The sequence below is a fragment of the Fukomys damarensis genome, unplaced genomic scaffold, assembly GCF_012274545.1.
Source record: "Fukomys damarensis isolate Sample0158 unplaced genomic scaffold, DMR_v1.0_HiC HiC_scaffold_11, whole genome shotgun sequence".
In the NCBI taxonomy this organism is placed as follows: Eukaryota; Metazoa; Chordata; class Mammalia; order Rodentia; family Bathyergidae; genus Fukomys; species Fukomys damarensis.
Genome location: NW_022900923.1, coordinates 45,358,632 through 45,372,581, shown reverse-complemented (window position 1 = coordinate 45,372,581; position 13,950 = coordinate 45,358,632). Strand labels below are relative to the sequence as shown.

Genomic DNA, 13,950 nt, shown 5'->3' with positions numbered 1-13,950 from the left:
TCTGCCCGGACGCGTGCCTGAGGGCGGACTCGGTGTCCTCGCCTCCTGCGGCTTGGCCTCCCTGGCAGGACACCGTCCTGGTCGCCGTGACCTCCTAAGCGGGCAGATCCCTGCCTGTGGCCCTGCGCTTGCCCGGACATCTGTGACCTGTGCCTCTGTCGCGGTGCCTGGCGCAGAAGGAAGCTGCTCGCAGCCTGCATCAGTGGTGCGCCTGGGGTCTGCTGTGGCGGGCAGGCGGAGCGGAGTGAAACCAGCAGCCCCTGCTGCGGTCACTGTGGGCCGAGCGCTTTGCACATGTTTTGTCACTTAACCCTCACATGGCACGAGGCCGCCGTTGTTGACGCTGTTTTAAGGATGAAGAAAGTCCGACAAGGTGGGATTCATTAACCTCCCACAGGCCCGCGGCCAGGGCGAGTCTTGTTGACCCCTGAGGCCCTGCCGTCCACCCCCGTGCTCTCTCTTCTGGTGACACAGGTGCCCAGAAGGTCGATTTCGCATTTGGGAGACCTGGGGTCCATTACCGAACTCACTCAGCTCATTGGCTGAGCTACCTTGGCTCAGCTTTTCGTGTTTGCTCGTCTGTAACGTAGGAATATCTGTGTGTATTTAACGAGGCCTCTGTGAGGGACGGAATAAGGTAATTCGTTATGGAAAGTGCTTGGCAAAGTAGAAGGGGCTGTACAGAGAGTGCATCTCATTTAAACGAGTCAGTAGCAAACACTACCTGGGAAATACTTCTGTACACAGAAAGGGTCTGTGTGCTGTGGGCTTTGGAGGGGCACGATTAGTCCCCACTTCTCACAGGGGCCAGGGAAGGCGTTGGAGCTCCTGGAGGGTGAGCGCCCGGGCTTGGACTCCTGCTCCCCCTGTGCCTCCCCGGACAGGGTCCTCTGGTCCGGCTCACCCGGGCCCGAGCAGGTCACAGGGTACAGGAGGACTGGCAGATCCAGGGCGAAGCTTGTGCTGCTCGTCCTGGCCAAGAGCAGAGTTTGCTCAGAAAGAGTCCCTGCCATTTTTTCACTTGTTGCTCAGTTCTGTGTGAGGAAAGAGGGGAAAGGGAGGAGCCCAGTGTTGGGCTGGGCTGGGCAGGAGGTTGCAGGCAGCATCGGAAGGGGGTGCTACGGAGAATCCTTGGGGTGGCTGAGCGGTGAGGCAGCCCCCCAGTACCTCCGCGTTTCACGATCCTGAAAATGGCATCTGGAAGAGGCCCCACAGGCACCCTGTGCTGTCGGTTCAGTGTTTGTGGTCCTCTGTGCTTGGGGGCACCGGGGCTGTGAGAAGCCGTCCAGGCCCCAAGAAGCTTCCTAGCAGCGAGGCTGTTTTATAACTGTTCTCAAATCACGTTAGCTCTGAAAGCTATTTTAGGAACGCCTTTGGTTGTGAACCATATCTAACATTTAATTTTGATTCTCTTTCTCTCATGTCCTGGATTCTGTAGCATCACTCACAAACAGTGTGCCCGGCACGGTCGCAGGCGCTGCAAGTGCTGAGTAAAACCAGGAAGGAGATCCTGGTCAAAGCTCATCCATTCATGGGAGCCAGCAACTAGAACAGTCTCTGGGGGGCTTTGGGCCTCCTGCTGTCGCCATTGCTGCCTACCGGTCAGAGGGCCCGCAGCTGCTGTCTGTGTGGGCTGCGAGGTGGCAGGCTCTGCTGCCTCCCTGTGGGCCATGCCTGCCTTTAGAGCGACAGCCAACAGGGAGGCCCTGGAGGCAGGCACACCCCTCTTCCTCCCACCTCCAAGGCTCTGAGGACTGCTCCTTCTGTCCGTCAGGTAAGGGCAGGGCCTTGCGCTCTTCTTAGTCAGACCTTTAGTTTAGCCTCTGGAACTGTTAGAGGGTTTGGTCTTTGACTTGCTGGGGCAGAATGAGCTTGTTCGGTAGCTAGCAATCTTCCCGTCCAGGAACGAGTTAGCTGGTTTCTCTGTCCTTCTGTACCTTACATGGGGCCGCAGGGAAAAGCAGCCCATGCCGGCACCTCCAGGGCTCGCAGCTGGGTCCCTGTTTTGAGCCCAGAGTAAGCTGCCCTCCAGCCAGGGAGAGGAGAGGGTGCATTTGTGGCATCAGGTTACTTGTCCCTTTGAAGCTGCTGGGGGACCCTTCCAGAAACTGGAGCTGGGAGAGTGGATCTGTGTTTGATAAGTCCAGATCAAAGGGAGGAGAGCACGGCAGAAACCTCAGGGAGGTGCGTGTGGGCGGGGAGGGGCTCTGGTCCAGCAGTCCCATTTCTGGTGTTTGCCAGGGACCCAGGGAGGCCTCCAATCCATGGTCTGCTTCACCAGCCCACAGGTGTGATTCAGGGCTGCTCGGAGCATTGCTTCAGAAGGGGAGAGAAGCATTCTAAAGCCTTCCAGGTGCTGAAACGCTCATGCCCTCTGCAGACACATCGGATGAGCCCCGGGGGACCCACAGAGGCTTGGCAGCAGGTTAGCTGATGGTTGCTGATGTTTGGAGGAGGGCGGCAGTCACCGTAGCAGTGCGGGCCTGCAGGGCCTCCGTCTGTCTTGCCCAGAGTTGAATGCAGAGCACAGGCAGACATTCTGCTTGGTCTAGTGCGGGACCCGGCTCAGATTCTGGGCCGGCGTCAGTCGTGTCCCGGTGCCTTCTCCCTGCCAGGTTTGGCCAGGTGGACAGGATCCATGGATCCATCCAGTGCCTGCTCAGGAACGGAGCAGCTGAGCTTCGGGACTGATTCCCAGCCTAGGGAGAGGCAGCCGGTTGTGCAGATGATGTACGTGAAACAGCTTAGTGCACTGCACATAGAAGTCCACAAGGGCTTTTTGATAGATTCCTAAGATCGCAGGAAGGGAGCTCCTGAGGAAGACGGGAGGCAAGGTTTTAAACGGGGTGTGTGGGGGGCGAGGTGGGAGTGACCGGGTGGGGGCAGCCACGGGGGTGGCCTCCTGGAGCTGAGTCTGTGGTCCCTCCCTGCCGGGGCTCTGCAGCAGGGGAATTGTGGGTGTTCTAGCTCCTGCTTCTAAGCAGAGAACATAGGAAAGGGGCAGAGGAGGGGTGCTGGCAGGTGAGCAAGGCTCAGAGAGCTGACGGCATTCGCTTCGAGACGGGAGGGAGTTGGCCAGGCACAGCGCCCTGTGTTTAATTGAGCCTGGGGGGAAGTGGGTGTCAGACTTAGTTTCTGAGGACTCCGGGCACCCCAGAGCTGGGTGGAGGTCAGTTTGGAGAGCCGCGGCGCTCCCTGCCATGGGTCGCAGGCCGGGCAAGCAGTCAGCTGCCCCACGGGAGAGACGCAGGGGAATCCATCACTCCCGGACTTCTCACCTGGTACTGGATGTGCAGCTTGTGTGTCACCTGCGCAGCAGTGCTGTGGCAGCCGTGACTGCCGCTGGGCCTCCTCTGCATGGAAAGGGATGCGCTGGTCACTCCAAACCCGCCTGGAGTCCAGGTGCCCCGCGAGTCTGTAAACGTCGGAACCACACAGGCCCAGCACCTAAGGCCTGCAGTGGGCAGGCGTCGCAGGCCCCTTGGATGTGGACATGGACGATGGCTCTGTGTCGCTGTCTGCCGGGCTGGTGGGAGGCCCAGGGACAGGGCTGCGGCTTTTGGAGGCTCCAGGGCCCACAGTTCACTCAGCTTGCGGGAGCTCCTTGGAAAGGCTGGTCCCTGCCAGTGCTGGCTGGGCACGCTCCCCAGAGTGCCTGCCACAGAGGCCCCAGGATGGCTCTTGTTGGAATCGGCAAGCGGCCATTCTTGCTCGTCAGAGCCTAGAGTCTCCAGTGACAGCACTGGGGACTGTGGGGGCTCCACACCCCAGCAGCCTGTCACCGGGGACCTCTGGGTGCTGTCCCTCGTCCCACAGGCAGGCTGACTTCACTGCCCGGCCTGTGGAGAGGAAGCCTGGCCTCAGACACCTGTGCTGCAGCCCTGCCTGGGGCCCGCGCCCTTACTGGCTCCTCTCCAGGGGAGAAGCTCTGACCGCAACTCTGCGGGAGCCACAGGATGGCAGGCCCGGGCGCGGGTCCGCATTGCCAGGTAGCTCCCCTGGCACAGGACATGTCAGCTTGCCAGGGCTGTGTGGGGCCACAGCTGTGCTGTGTGGAAGGCATTTGGCTGTGCAGGAACCCCAGGCGCTGCTCCCGTTACGGGGAGGACTGTGGCCTACGTGGCCCCGCTCTCCCTCACAGCGTGCTGGGGCTGGAGCCCGGCCCTGCCTTGCCCCACCACCCTTTGTGCTCCTGCTGTGGGCTGAGTACGGACCCGGAGCAGTGCAAGGTGTGAGGCCCGTGCAGGATGGAAACGGAAGTGAGACCCAGGGCCCCGCAGGGATGCCCTCCGCTTGTGCCCGAGACCTGCGCTGTGTAGATCGGGCTCACTCAGCCAGCTGGGGTGACTCCATTTTCTCCTTGCGTGGTCATCGGTGCCCAGGTCCTGCCTGCCCTCTGCCCGTGAGCATCGCTAGAGTCCTGTGGCTGGGGGCACCTGGCCCGGGCCCGGGTCCCTGCCTGCACCCTGCCTGCAAGCGCAGGGTCACTGTTGAGGAGTGGGGTACGGAGGTCTTTGCTGTAACCCTGTGGCCCAACTGCACCCACCTCTGGAAATCGTCTCCCTCTGTCGACAGAGCCAGATTTTAAGAGTGGCGGCTTCTCCCAAGTCCCAGGAAGACGTGGTGCCCCTGCCTTGGGCAGTGTGGGAAGAGGAACATGGACCGGCTGGGGGACAGAAGAGCGGGGCAGTGCCATCTTGAGGCCATGCTGTGAGCCCCTTGGGGGCAGTTTAGACTTCATGGCTGGTGGCCTTGCAGCCTTGCACAGGGTAGCACTTTGGCGTCTCCCCCTTTCTCAGGAGGCGACAAGAGCCAGCCTGGCAGGATTCCCTGGAGCCTAGATTTTTGGCCCAAGAGACGGCCTGACTCAGTGTGTCCAGGAGACAGTGTCCACTTACAGACGGGACACACTGGCCACAGTGTCACCATCCAGGCTGGCCGTCCCTGAACGCGCTATCACGCTGCTGCCCTTGGGCGCCTTCTACGAGGGAGCCTTGGGGGTGGAAGGGGCGTCTCCCCCACTTGTGCTGGGGACTCAGAACCTGGCATGGCTTCTCGCGTCCTTGGCCACCTGCTGGCGCTCGCTGGGCTATGCTCCCCGCCTGTGCCTGCGCCTAACCTCTGCCAGGACCCGCCTGCGGGCACAGCCTGTCCCCGGCCCTGTCTCTTGGATTTTCACTTGGCACCGGGCGCTGCATTGTGTCCTTGGTGTTTGTTGTCACCGCTGGGCCCCATTTCACTGCGCTCAGTGGCTGGGTGGAAGTGCATCGTCCACCCTCAGGGACTCGGTGGGGAAGTCTCCTCGGGGGCCCAGGATGCTCCCGGAAGGTGACAGGGTGCTGGGGACGGCACAGTCCTCACTGTTGGTGGCTCTGCTTCCAGAGGAACCGTCATGTGAATGCCGTCGACTTCTAAACGCCAACAGCCCTCTCTTTTCTGGGTCCTCTTTCCAACCCACCAGACTTTAGTGATTGTGTGCATTTGTAGGTTCTTCGTTTTCAGTTCTTCTTGAAGTTCCCCAAGATGAGAAAGTCTTCTCTTCCTGCCAAGCATAGAAATGTCCCAGTAAGTTGACTTTGTCTTTTTGGTGGTGCTGGGGTTTGAACCCAGGCCTTGTGCATGCTGAGCAAGTGCTGTACCCCGAGCTACATCCCTGGTACATGACCTGGCTCTTCTTGCCCTCTTCATCTACCTCTCTCCTGTGTCTTTGGTCTATGACTGGAACATACTCGATCTTGTATACTTCTTTAGGCAGTGGGCACAGTTGCGTCTGATCAGTGCTTGGGTAGAAGAGCTGAGGCGCCAGCGGGCCTTTCCTCAAACCAAGCGCAGCCGCCACAGCCAGCATCATCCTCCAAGTGGCAGCTGAGATTAGCTGAGTACTTACTTTGTGTTGGGCTCGATGCTAAATGCTCTGAATCTCATAATGAGGCCCCGGAGGAAACTCCTGTGAAGTATGGATAAAGCTGAAGTTAGAAACATAGGGAGGTTAACTTAGGAAACTGTTCCAGTTTATAGAGAGCAGAGAGGCCACAGGAGAACTCAGATTCAAGTCTGCTGCGTCGGTAACCACGTTCTGCGCCATCTTTGCTCGTTCGTCTGTGCTCAGCACGTGATGGGATCCGAGGTTGTGCCCCAGCCTGGCCGGCCCCCCAGCGTCACCAGGGATGACAGCATCCGGTGCTTCTTGAATGCTGAACCGCACTAAGCTCCGTGGAGAGCGGCCTGTGTCAGCTCATTTAATCGTCACAGACTGAGATAGGTGATCCCCATTCGGCTGATTGGGAAGCCGAGGGTCACCAGGGCCAGGACGGCTGTCCATGGGGACAGCTAAACAGTGAGTCAGGGAGGTGAATGGTGTGAGCCTGGGCCCCTGGGCCCCGTGCTGCAGCTTTTAAAACATACCCATTTTCACCCTGTGCTCGCCTTCTTGGGTCCCCATCCCTAGCTCACTTTGCTCTTCTTTGTCTCTTACTTCTCATCCTGTTCTTCCGGAGAAGCCCAGGCTGGGGGCCTCCTCAGTCTGTGCCTGTCACCACAGAACTTACTTCAAACCCCTGCCATTTTCATATACTTAAAGCCTAGTGATCCTACCGCAGCTGGGGGTCTATTTTCTCTTTCTTGCTTCTGACCAAAGGGAGGGAGCAGGAGGCCCAGGAACAGACCTGCATGTATCAGGACACCTGATTTGTGACCCAGGGGCCTGCTGAGCATAGGGAAGTGGGGCCCACTTTAATAAACAGTTCTGTGTTTAGTGGGATATCTGCAAGGAAATAAGTGAATCTGGACCATAAACAAAAGTAAATTCCAGGCTGAGCATGGTGGCGCACACCTGTAATCTCAGCACTCAGGAGGCTGAGGCAGGAGGATCGCCCTGAGTTCCAGGCCAGCCCAGACTACCTAGCAAGACACTGTATGAACAAACAAATTCCAGCAAGACCATCAGTCTGAACATGAATGTTAAAATATGGCTTCATGTACAAGATGACAATATGTTTATAACCTCGGATAGCCAAACATTTTTTACGGAAGACACAGCACTTACTGTGGAGGAAAAGCTTGATAAATTGGATGACATTAAAAGGAGGAACTTCTGCTCATTAAGACACCAGTTTTTAAAAAAGCAAAAATGAGGAGTGTGGAGAAGATACGCGGCACCTCTAACCTAAGTTGATTCATATTCAGAAAAGGGAAGGACTCTTAGCAAGCCTGTGAGCAAAGGAGCCCCTCCCCTGGGTCACAGCAGCCGCCTCTTTCTCAGGAGCTGAGAGTTGGGTCCCGTCCCTAGCCAGTGGGGGGGTCTCCTTTCCCTCAGGCGCTCACGTTGCCCACGTACCTCTCCCCTCTCAGGAATGCTCATCCCTCTTCCTCTTCTCCTTCGGCTTGCTAACTTTTGATCAGCTATTTTAAGAATATTTCTCTCCTGCTGCTTTTTTCCCCCTTCCTTTTTCATTTCCCTTTTTGTACCTTCTCGTTGAGGCTAGAAACTTGTGGTTATAAAAACTGCCCTAAAATATCTCAGAGTCTTGAGGGGAGCAGGCTTGTGAGGGCCGGCGTGCACCTGTGCGACAGGGTCTCGGCTGGGCTCTGCCATCTGGGGCCTCCTCAGGTGGGCGTGGTCGCTGTTCGAGGACCAGCTAGGCAGGGACTCGGCCCGGTGCCTTGGATGGCAGCGGGGTTATGACCGTCCTTTCCAGTCTGGACAGACCCTCAAGGGTGTCTGGGTGGGAGGAGGAGCCAGGGCACCCGTGGGAGTCCTCACCCCTTCTGGTGGGCTGGGGACATTAGCCGTTCAGTGGTACTGCGTGTACTCCCCGTGTGGCCATCGGTGTGGGCCTGGGGCAGCCACTGACCTGAGGGTTAGCTTCTCCTCGCTGTCCTCTGCCTGCTTCTCCCCACAGAACGGCTTCTCTGCGGCAGGCGCTCTTCGGGTGTGCTATTCTTTGTTTGTTTTATTGAATTCCTCACTCTGGCAGCCCTAGCTCCCCCTTTGCATTGCAAATGTATTAAGTTGGGACCTGGAGGACGAACTAGAAACTCTAGGTTTGTTCGATTTTAAAGAATTCTGACACTGTTTAAAAGCCAGGAGTTTAACATAATGAAGCTCGATCCACCCCCGTCCTGTGAGGTTCCGAGTGCTGGACTCTTTGGGTCTCTATCCCAGACGGCCCCAGGGGCAGAGCTGGATGAGGCTGCGAGAGGCCTGGGGTGTTGTCCCCCCCACCCCAGTTGCTCGCCTGCAGGCATTGCAGTGGGTGAGTGGTAAAATGGCTTTTGTGGGGTGGCCCGGAAGCCCATCCAGTATGGTTCATGCTGTTTCACCTGGAGAGTGAATTCTAGCTTTCAAAGGGTGGGTTTTTGAAAATGCCAGCAGTGCAAATTTGGGGGTGCCGGTGGGGTCCACGGCAGCTGGTTCTGTCTGAGGTAACAGCCACGTCTTGCGCTCTGTGCTGTGTGGTGGCTCGGCACTCAGTGTGTCCCTAGTAAACGATTGACCTCCCAGATCGCCGGGTGCCAGTTGTCTGCCCCTTCCAGGTGGTGAAGAAAAAGCCACCTCACCGTGGGTCTCAGCCTGCTACTTCCGCCTCAGACTGAGCTGCTGCCTGCTGTATCCAGAGTGCCCAGCGTGGCTCCAGATGCCCACACAGAGTGTGGAGCTGGCACCATCACCTTGTCCCTGCCCTGAGAGCCTGGATCCCTCTGAGCGAAAGCTCCCGTCCCCGTAGAGCCGCCCTCCATGAGGAAAAGTGAGGACAGAGGTCGCGGGAAGGTTGCCTTCCTGGCAGATGGCTGCCTGCCGGACAGGAGTTCGTGGCCAGTACAGAGTGCTTGCATTCCACGCCCTGACCTGAGGTTTATGTGGTCAAAGTTCAGTTCACGGCCTTTAAGGGGTGGGGGAGAAACCTTGTCTTTGGCATTTGGAAGTTTTCGCCCAGATCTTGGGAGAACTCTCAGGGTCCAGGGAGACTGTGGCTCCTGAGGCAGGCAGCCTCGGAGGGAGAGTGGGACGGCCTGTGAGCCGTGGGGCTGCAGAGAGATCCTCCTTTCCGATTCGCCGGGGCTGGCCGTCTCCCTGCTCTGAGTTATCTTTACCCCCTGAAATCAAACACTGCATGTGGCACCCTGTAAAACTGTTTCCTTGTCAGCCGGAGCATGCTGGCTAAGTAAACATCCTCCCGTGTTTTTGGATCTGCGTTCATTTTTGCTTCCTGGTTATCCCATTTGGATTTTTCTGATCCTGACGGCCCAGAGAATCGGGTTAATAGAAGGAAGACCTAGAGTCAGTCAGAGCCACCTGAAGTGACTCTTTTTCATGCTAGTGAAGTTGTGGGGAGGGTAACAGGGCCATGGGCAGAGGAAGATTTAGATGAAAAGTGAAACAAAATGAAACCTAATGAAACCTCCCCACCCGGTGTCGTCATAAAGCTTTGTGAGCCGCAGTTGGCCTCACGGCCGCACCCCACAGTGAGCCTTGTCTTTGTCCGGAGGCGCCGTGGTGCTCCTGACAGCTTCCGGGGCTGTGTGTGTCCCCCTCTGCCCCTGCTCGCTGCTGCCACTCATCTCGTGCACCCACCCGTGACCCCATCGCATGGCTGTGAGCGGCTGCATCATTCACCGAGTCCCGGGGTGATGGACCCGGAGCCCACTTCGCTCTGGTTCTCCCTCCTGGAGGAGGAGCTCCCTGGCAGAGCATGGAGCCCTTTGTTTATTTGATCCTGGGCTCTTGGATAAATCAGGAATGTCCTGACATGAACTTAGGCATGTTTTTCCTCCATGGAGAAGGAAACTATGGCAAATAGGATTTGAGTAAGCAGAAGACCATTCTGGGGGACTTGTTCCAGTGCCATTGGGGCCACATTCCTTTGGTCATCAGACCAGTAGGTGACTTCTGCGTTGGCATGCTCCACCCTAGAGCCCAGAAGGTGTGAATTTAAAGCACTTTCCCCCCTCCTGGGAGCCTGGCACATAGCCTCTGGGAGTCTTTTAAAACCATGTACTGCCATGATTGTCTTCCAAGTGGTCCTTCCCTCTGCCGTTGAGAACTTGGCCCGGCGTAGTTGCTTGAGGAAGGCTGCTTGGAAAGCCAGCATGCGGGGCAAGGTGGCCGCCTCCAGTTCATGTTCCTGTGAGGTTCCCGATGTGGTGGGCTTCCTGACTCCACTGCCCCACGACCTGAACGTGTCTTGTGTGCTTAGCCAGCTCTGGGTTCGTGCCGCGCAGCTAGAAGCATGTGTGTGTTCTTTGCATGTAGCCTCGTGGGGTTCAGAGAGCCGCAGGGTGTGTTCGGGTGTGTAGGGTCCGTGTAGGGGTTAATATCTGAGCTGCTTTTGGAGGCATCTGTGAGTCTGGGGGTCGGGGAGATGCTGGGGGGCCCTGTGCTTTGCTATGTGCAGACTCACTGGATCCACAGCCAGCCCAGTTGGGAACCAAGGGTCAGGGGAGCCCTCTCCAGGATGTTGGCAGTGGGCTGGGGGTGCTCCAGGAGAGGGGCTCCTTGGCATTGGCCGTGTGAGGTCTGGGCTTGGCTGTCACTGTGTTTTGCTGCTTTTCTTGTTGTCAGAAGGCTCTTCTTGGGAACAAATGACTCAGCAACCTGAATCTCAGACGCTGTGTGGCCTAAGTGCCTTTGGGGAAGAAATCGGATCTGTCTACCTAGGCCCTAAAATTGTGAACCCTGAAAAGGATGGAGGTCCAGCTTGGTTTGACTCTGTGTTGTGCAGGCTGCTGGTCGATGTGGCCTTTCAGATTCCTGCGCTGATAGAAGGATCTCACTTTGCGGGGTAAGCAGGCAATGTTTTAATTATGCTTTTTATCCTTAGAAATTCCAGGGAGAAAAAGGTCCTGGTTTGTGGCCAAAAAGGCAAAAACAACAACAACAAAACTCAGCTCTGGCTGTAATTTTGGATTTGTCTGTGGCAGAAAGAGTTTAATGGGATGGTGGTCTCAGGATGGGGACCATTTTTTCCCTGTGGTTGGGGGAAACCCATGTGGCTTAAAAAAAAGATGACGCAACGCTTAGCCTGGGGCGGCCCTGCCTGGGTTCCGGGCCACCGCTCAGAGGGAAGAGGCTGGGGCCCCGCAGTGCTCGGGGAGCAGTCCTCAGGGACGTGGACCTCCGTGTCCCAGAACAGCGAGGTACTAGAGGGCGAAGGGCTGAGAAGTGCGGCCAAGGAAGCTGAGTGCAGGCCCAACTTTTTTTTTTTTTGCCTTGTTTGACTAGCCCTGGCACTGCCCTCCGGCTGGCTCTCCAGGGGAAAGCTGCAGTTCTGCTCTTGCGACACAAGGAGCAGGCTGGAGAATTTAGATCTGCGTCACAGAGCTCAGAGAGAGAGAGAGAGAGAGGGAGAGCGAGCAAGCGAGCGAGCGAGTGAGCTCCGTGGATAGGTCTGCTAGCAACAGCCGTGCTGCAGCAGAGAGAGAGAGAAATCAAGAACCAAGTCATAGCAACCCCGGCACCGGCTCTGCGAGCTCACCGCCGAGCCCTGAGGTCCGCCGGCCGGCTGGAGGCCTGGGCAGAGGCGATGGCACGCAGGGTGGCACGGACCATTCCCGTGGGGGGGCAGGGGTGGGAGTAGGAGGTTGCGGGGCGACAGCAGAAGGTTTTGGGGGACCGGATTCTGGAACATTCGGGACTGCGGCACCTCGAGGCCGGACAGAGGTCTGGGTTTGCGCAGGCGCCGATGGGTGGTCCGTGGGCTTCCGGACTGTGGCGCAGCCCGCTTCTTCCTCGGTACGTATTTGCCGGGTCGGGGCCATCTCTGCCTATGTGGGTGCTCTGCCTTTCTCACCTTCTTTCTCGCTTTTTGCTGTTTTTTTTTTGCTCCGAGGGAGGGCTTTTTTCCACTTTAATTTCTGTTCCCTTACTGTCAGCTGTCAAGCCCGACCCTGGCTGAGGAGGCGGGGGAGCTGTCCGGCTTCCCGCCTGACCCCCAGCCTAGTCCTGTTTCCTTCTGGGGGACAGAAGGGCTGGCTGTCCTGGCCGTTGGGACATCAGCGTCCATCTCTGTGCAGGGCTTACGTGGAAGGTGGGGAGTGGGCAGAGCAGGATCAGAAGAGTCAGAGGCAGGCACCGTGGGGACCGGCTTTGCTAGGGCTGCCCTGGAGATCCGGGGCCGGTGGGGGTGCGAAGTAGGGTGAAGCTGATAGGTTTGTCACTGCGTAGTTGGGAAAGTGGAGGTTGGTGACGCAGTCACTGTTGCGTCTCCTTAGGAGCCCTGTGGGGACAGGTAGTGAGGCTCCGGGTACGTGGAGCCGGCTGAGAGGGGTTGAGGATGAGACGAGAAGCGGAGCTAGCATTTAGAGATTAAATGTCATCCTTTTGGCGTTGGAAAGTTGTTTACCTTGCGCTCTCTGTGTCTCCATGTTGGCTCCCTTCCAGTTCACATGTGATGGCCTTCCCTGTACTGCTGCATCCTTAACTAAGGGACTGAGCTGGCCTTCCATTGGCCAGGGGAGGGCTCTCACTCCAGACACTTACTCTGATTGGTGGGTGGGCCAGTGGCAGGTGAAAAGCTTTCCTTGATTGGCCGAGACCAGGGTATCAAATCCGAATTTGCATTTCACTTGCTTGGGGGGGCAGCCCAGCAGCTTTCTAAAATCTCTTTAGGGGTGTGCGTAGGCTCGTGTGTCTGCCTGCTTTTGACTGCCCAGTCGAAGCTTCTTCCTGTGCTTTTTAAAATTTCATGCACTGTAGGGAAGGAGAACTCAGGGCTCCCTAAACTTTCTTCGTTTTTTGGAGGGAGAAAGGTTGCGGAGATGGGTACTCAAGGGTTGACCACATTGGAAGGAAATATTTGTCCTTTAGTTTGTTGTTGGAAAAGGGAATTTTTCCAATCAGCCACACCTTAGTGTTGCGGCAAAATAATTCTTGGCTCCCCTGGAAACGCTTGGGCAAGGTAGGGCAGAGCTGCTGCCGCCACCACCCTGGGCTTCCTGCTGACTCCAGCTGCTCCCCGGGGACCAGAGATTGGCATTGACGTCTGGCTGTCCCGAGTTCCTCCAGAGTCAGCCCTGGGCTGAGCCCTCACCTACCTTTCGGAAGCTGTCCGTGCTGCCTGGCGTGTGGAAAGGTGAGGATGGGGTCAGCCACCAGAAACTGCGTATTTCGTGGGATTTCCCGAAAAGTCACTGGGCAGCAAGAGGTTTGGAGGTCCCGGGTGAGAATGGTTTTGTCGGTCGGGGGACCAGGAGAGTGAGAACAAAACTGGGGCAGCAGGCTGCTCACCTGTGGTGGGGGAGGGAGGCTGGGGGTCAGGGCTCCGGCTCCCCGTCCCGCCCTTGGGGTGCTCTCGCGTTGGTGAGGAGGGGGTTTCCAGAGCCCTGCGCTGTGTGCAGCGGCCCCCACCCATAGCCACGCATCTGGGAGTGCATTGCGCCCTGTGTTTGGCCTGGGACAAGCACCGCCCTCCTTGTTACATAATGGAGGCTGGCTGTGCCTTCCTGCCCCTTCCTTGTAACCCTACCTCCTCACTCCCCAGGTCCAGGGGCTGGGGGGGGTCTGATGGGGGCAGGGGTCAGGGGTGGCTCTTGTCCAGGGAGGGGCAGGATTGCCTGTGAGGAGAGGAACGGCTTATGGTCCCACCCCGAGCATGGGCTGCAGAACGTCCTTCTGAGTGCCCCCAGTCACCTGTGGCCCCAGGCCTCTTGGGCGGGGGAGGGTGGTACCTTCTTGCCCTAGCATCCCTTCTGATCTGGGGGAGGAAGTTCCTAAGGAAGAAGAAGTGACAGTTGTGAGTGTAGGGAAGGTGTGGAGGCCTGTGGGGAGGTGGTTGGCAGTCTCATCTCTGGCTCCTCTTTCCCCGGGAGGACTTCTTTCTGGATCCTTCCGACTGGCTGCCATTTTGGAAGCATCTCTGCTGGTCCCTGACATGGTGGCTGGTGGCGTTGGTTCTCCTGGTCCCCGCTGTGCCAGTTCTGCAGTGTGGGCGGGGGGCGGGGGCTGTGACGGAG

The 13,950-nt window shown here is 57.7% G+C and overlaps 1 protein-coding gene across 1 annotated transcript in view; it reads left to right on the top strand.

Annotated features, from left to right (window-relative positions):
- Nucleotides 1-10,002: 10,002 nt before the first annotated feature.
- Nucleotides 10,003-13,950, top strand: part of LOC104854616 — an 8,800-nt gene continuing 4,852 nt past the window's right edge. The window contains exons 1-3 of the mRNA XM_010613224.1: nucleotides 10,003-10,206; nucleotides 11,306-11,731; nucleotides 12,947-13,070. Of these exons, the coding sequence (XP_010611526.1) occupies nucleotides 10,003-10,206; nucleotides 11,306-11,731; nucleotides 12,947-13,070 (754 nt within the window). The remainder of the gene's footprint in view (nucleotides 10,207-11,305; nucleotides 11,732-12,946; nucleotides 13,071-13,950) is intronic.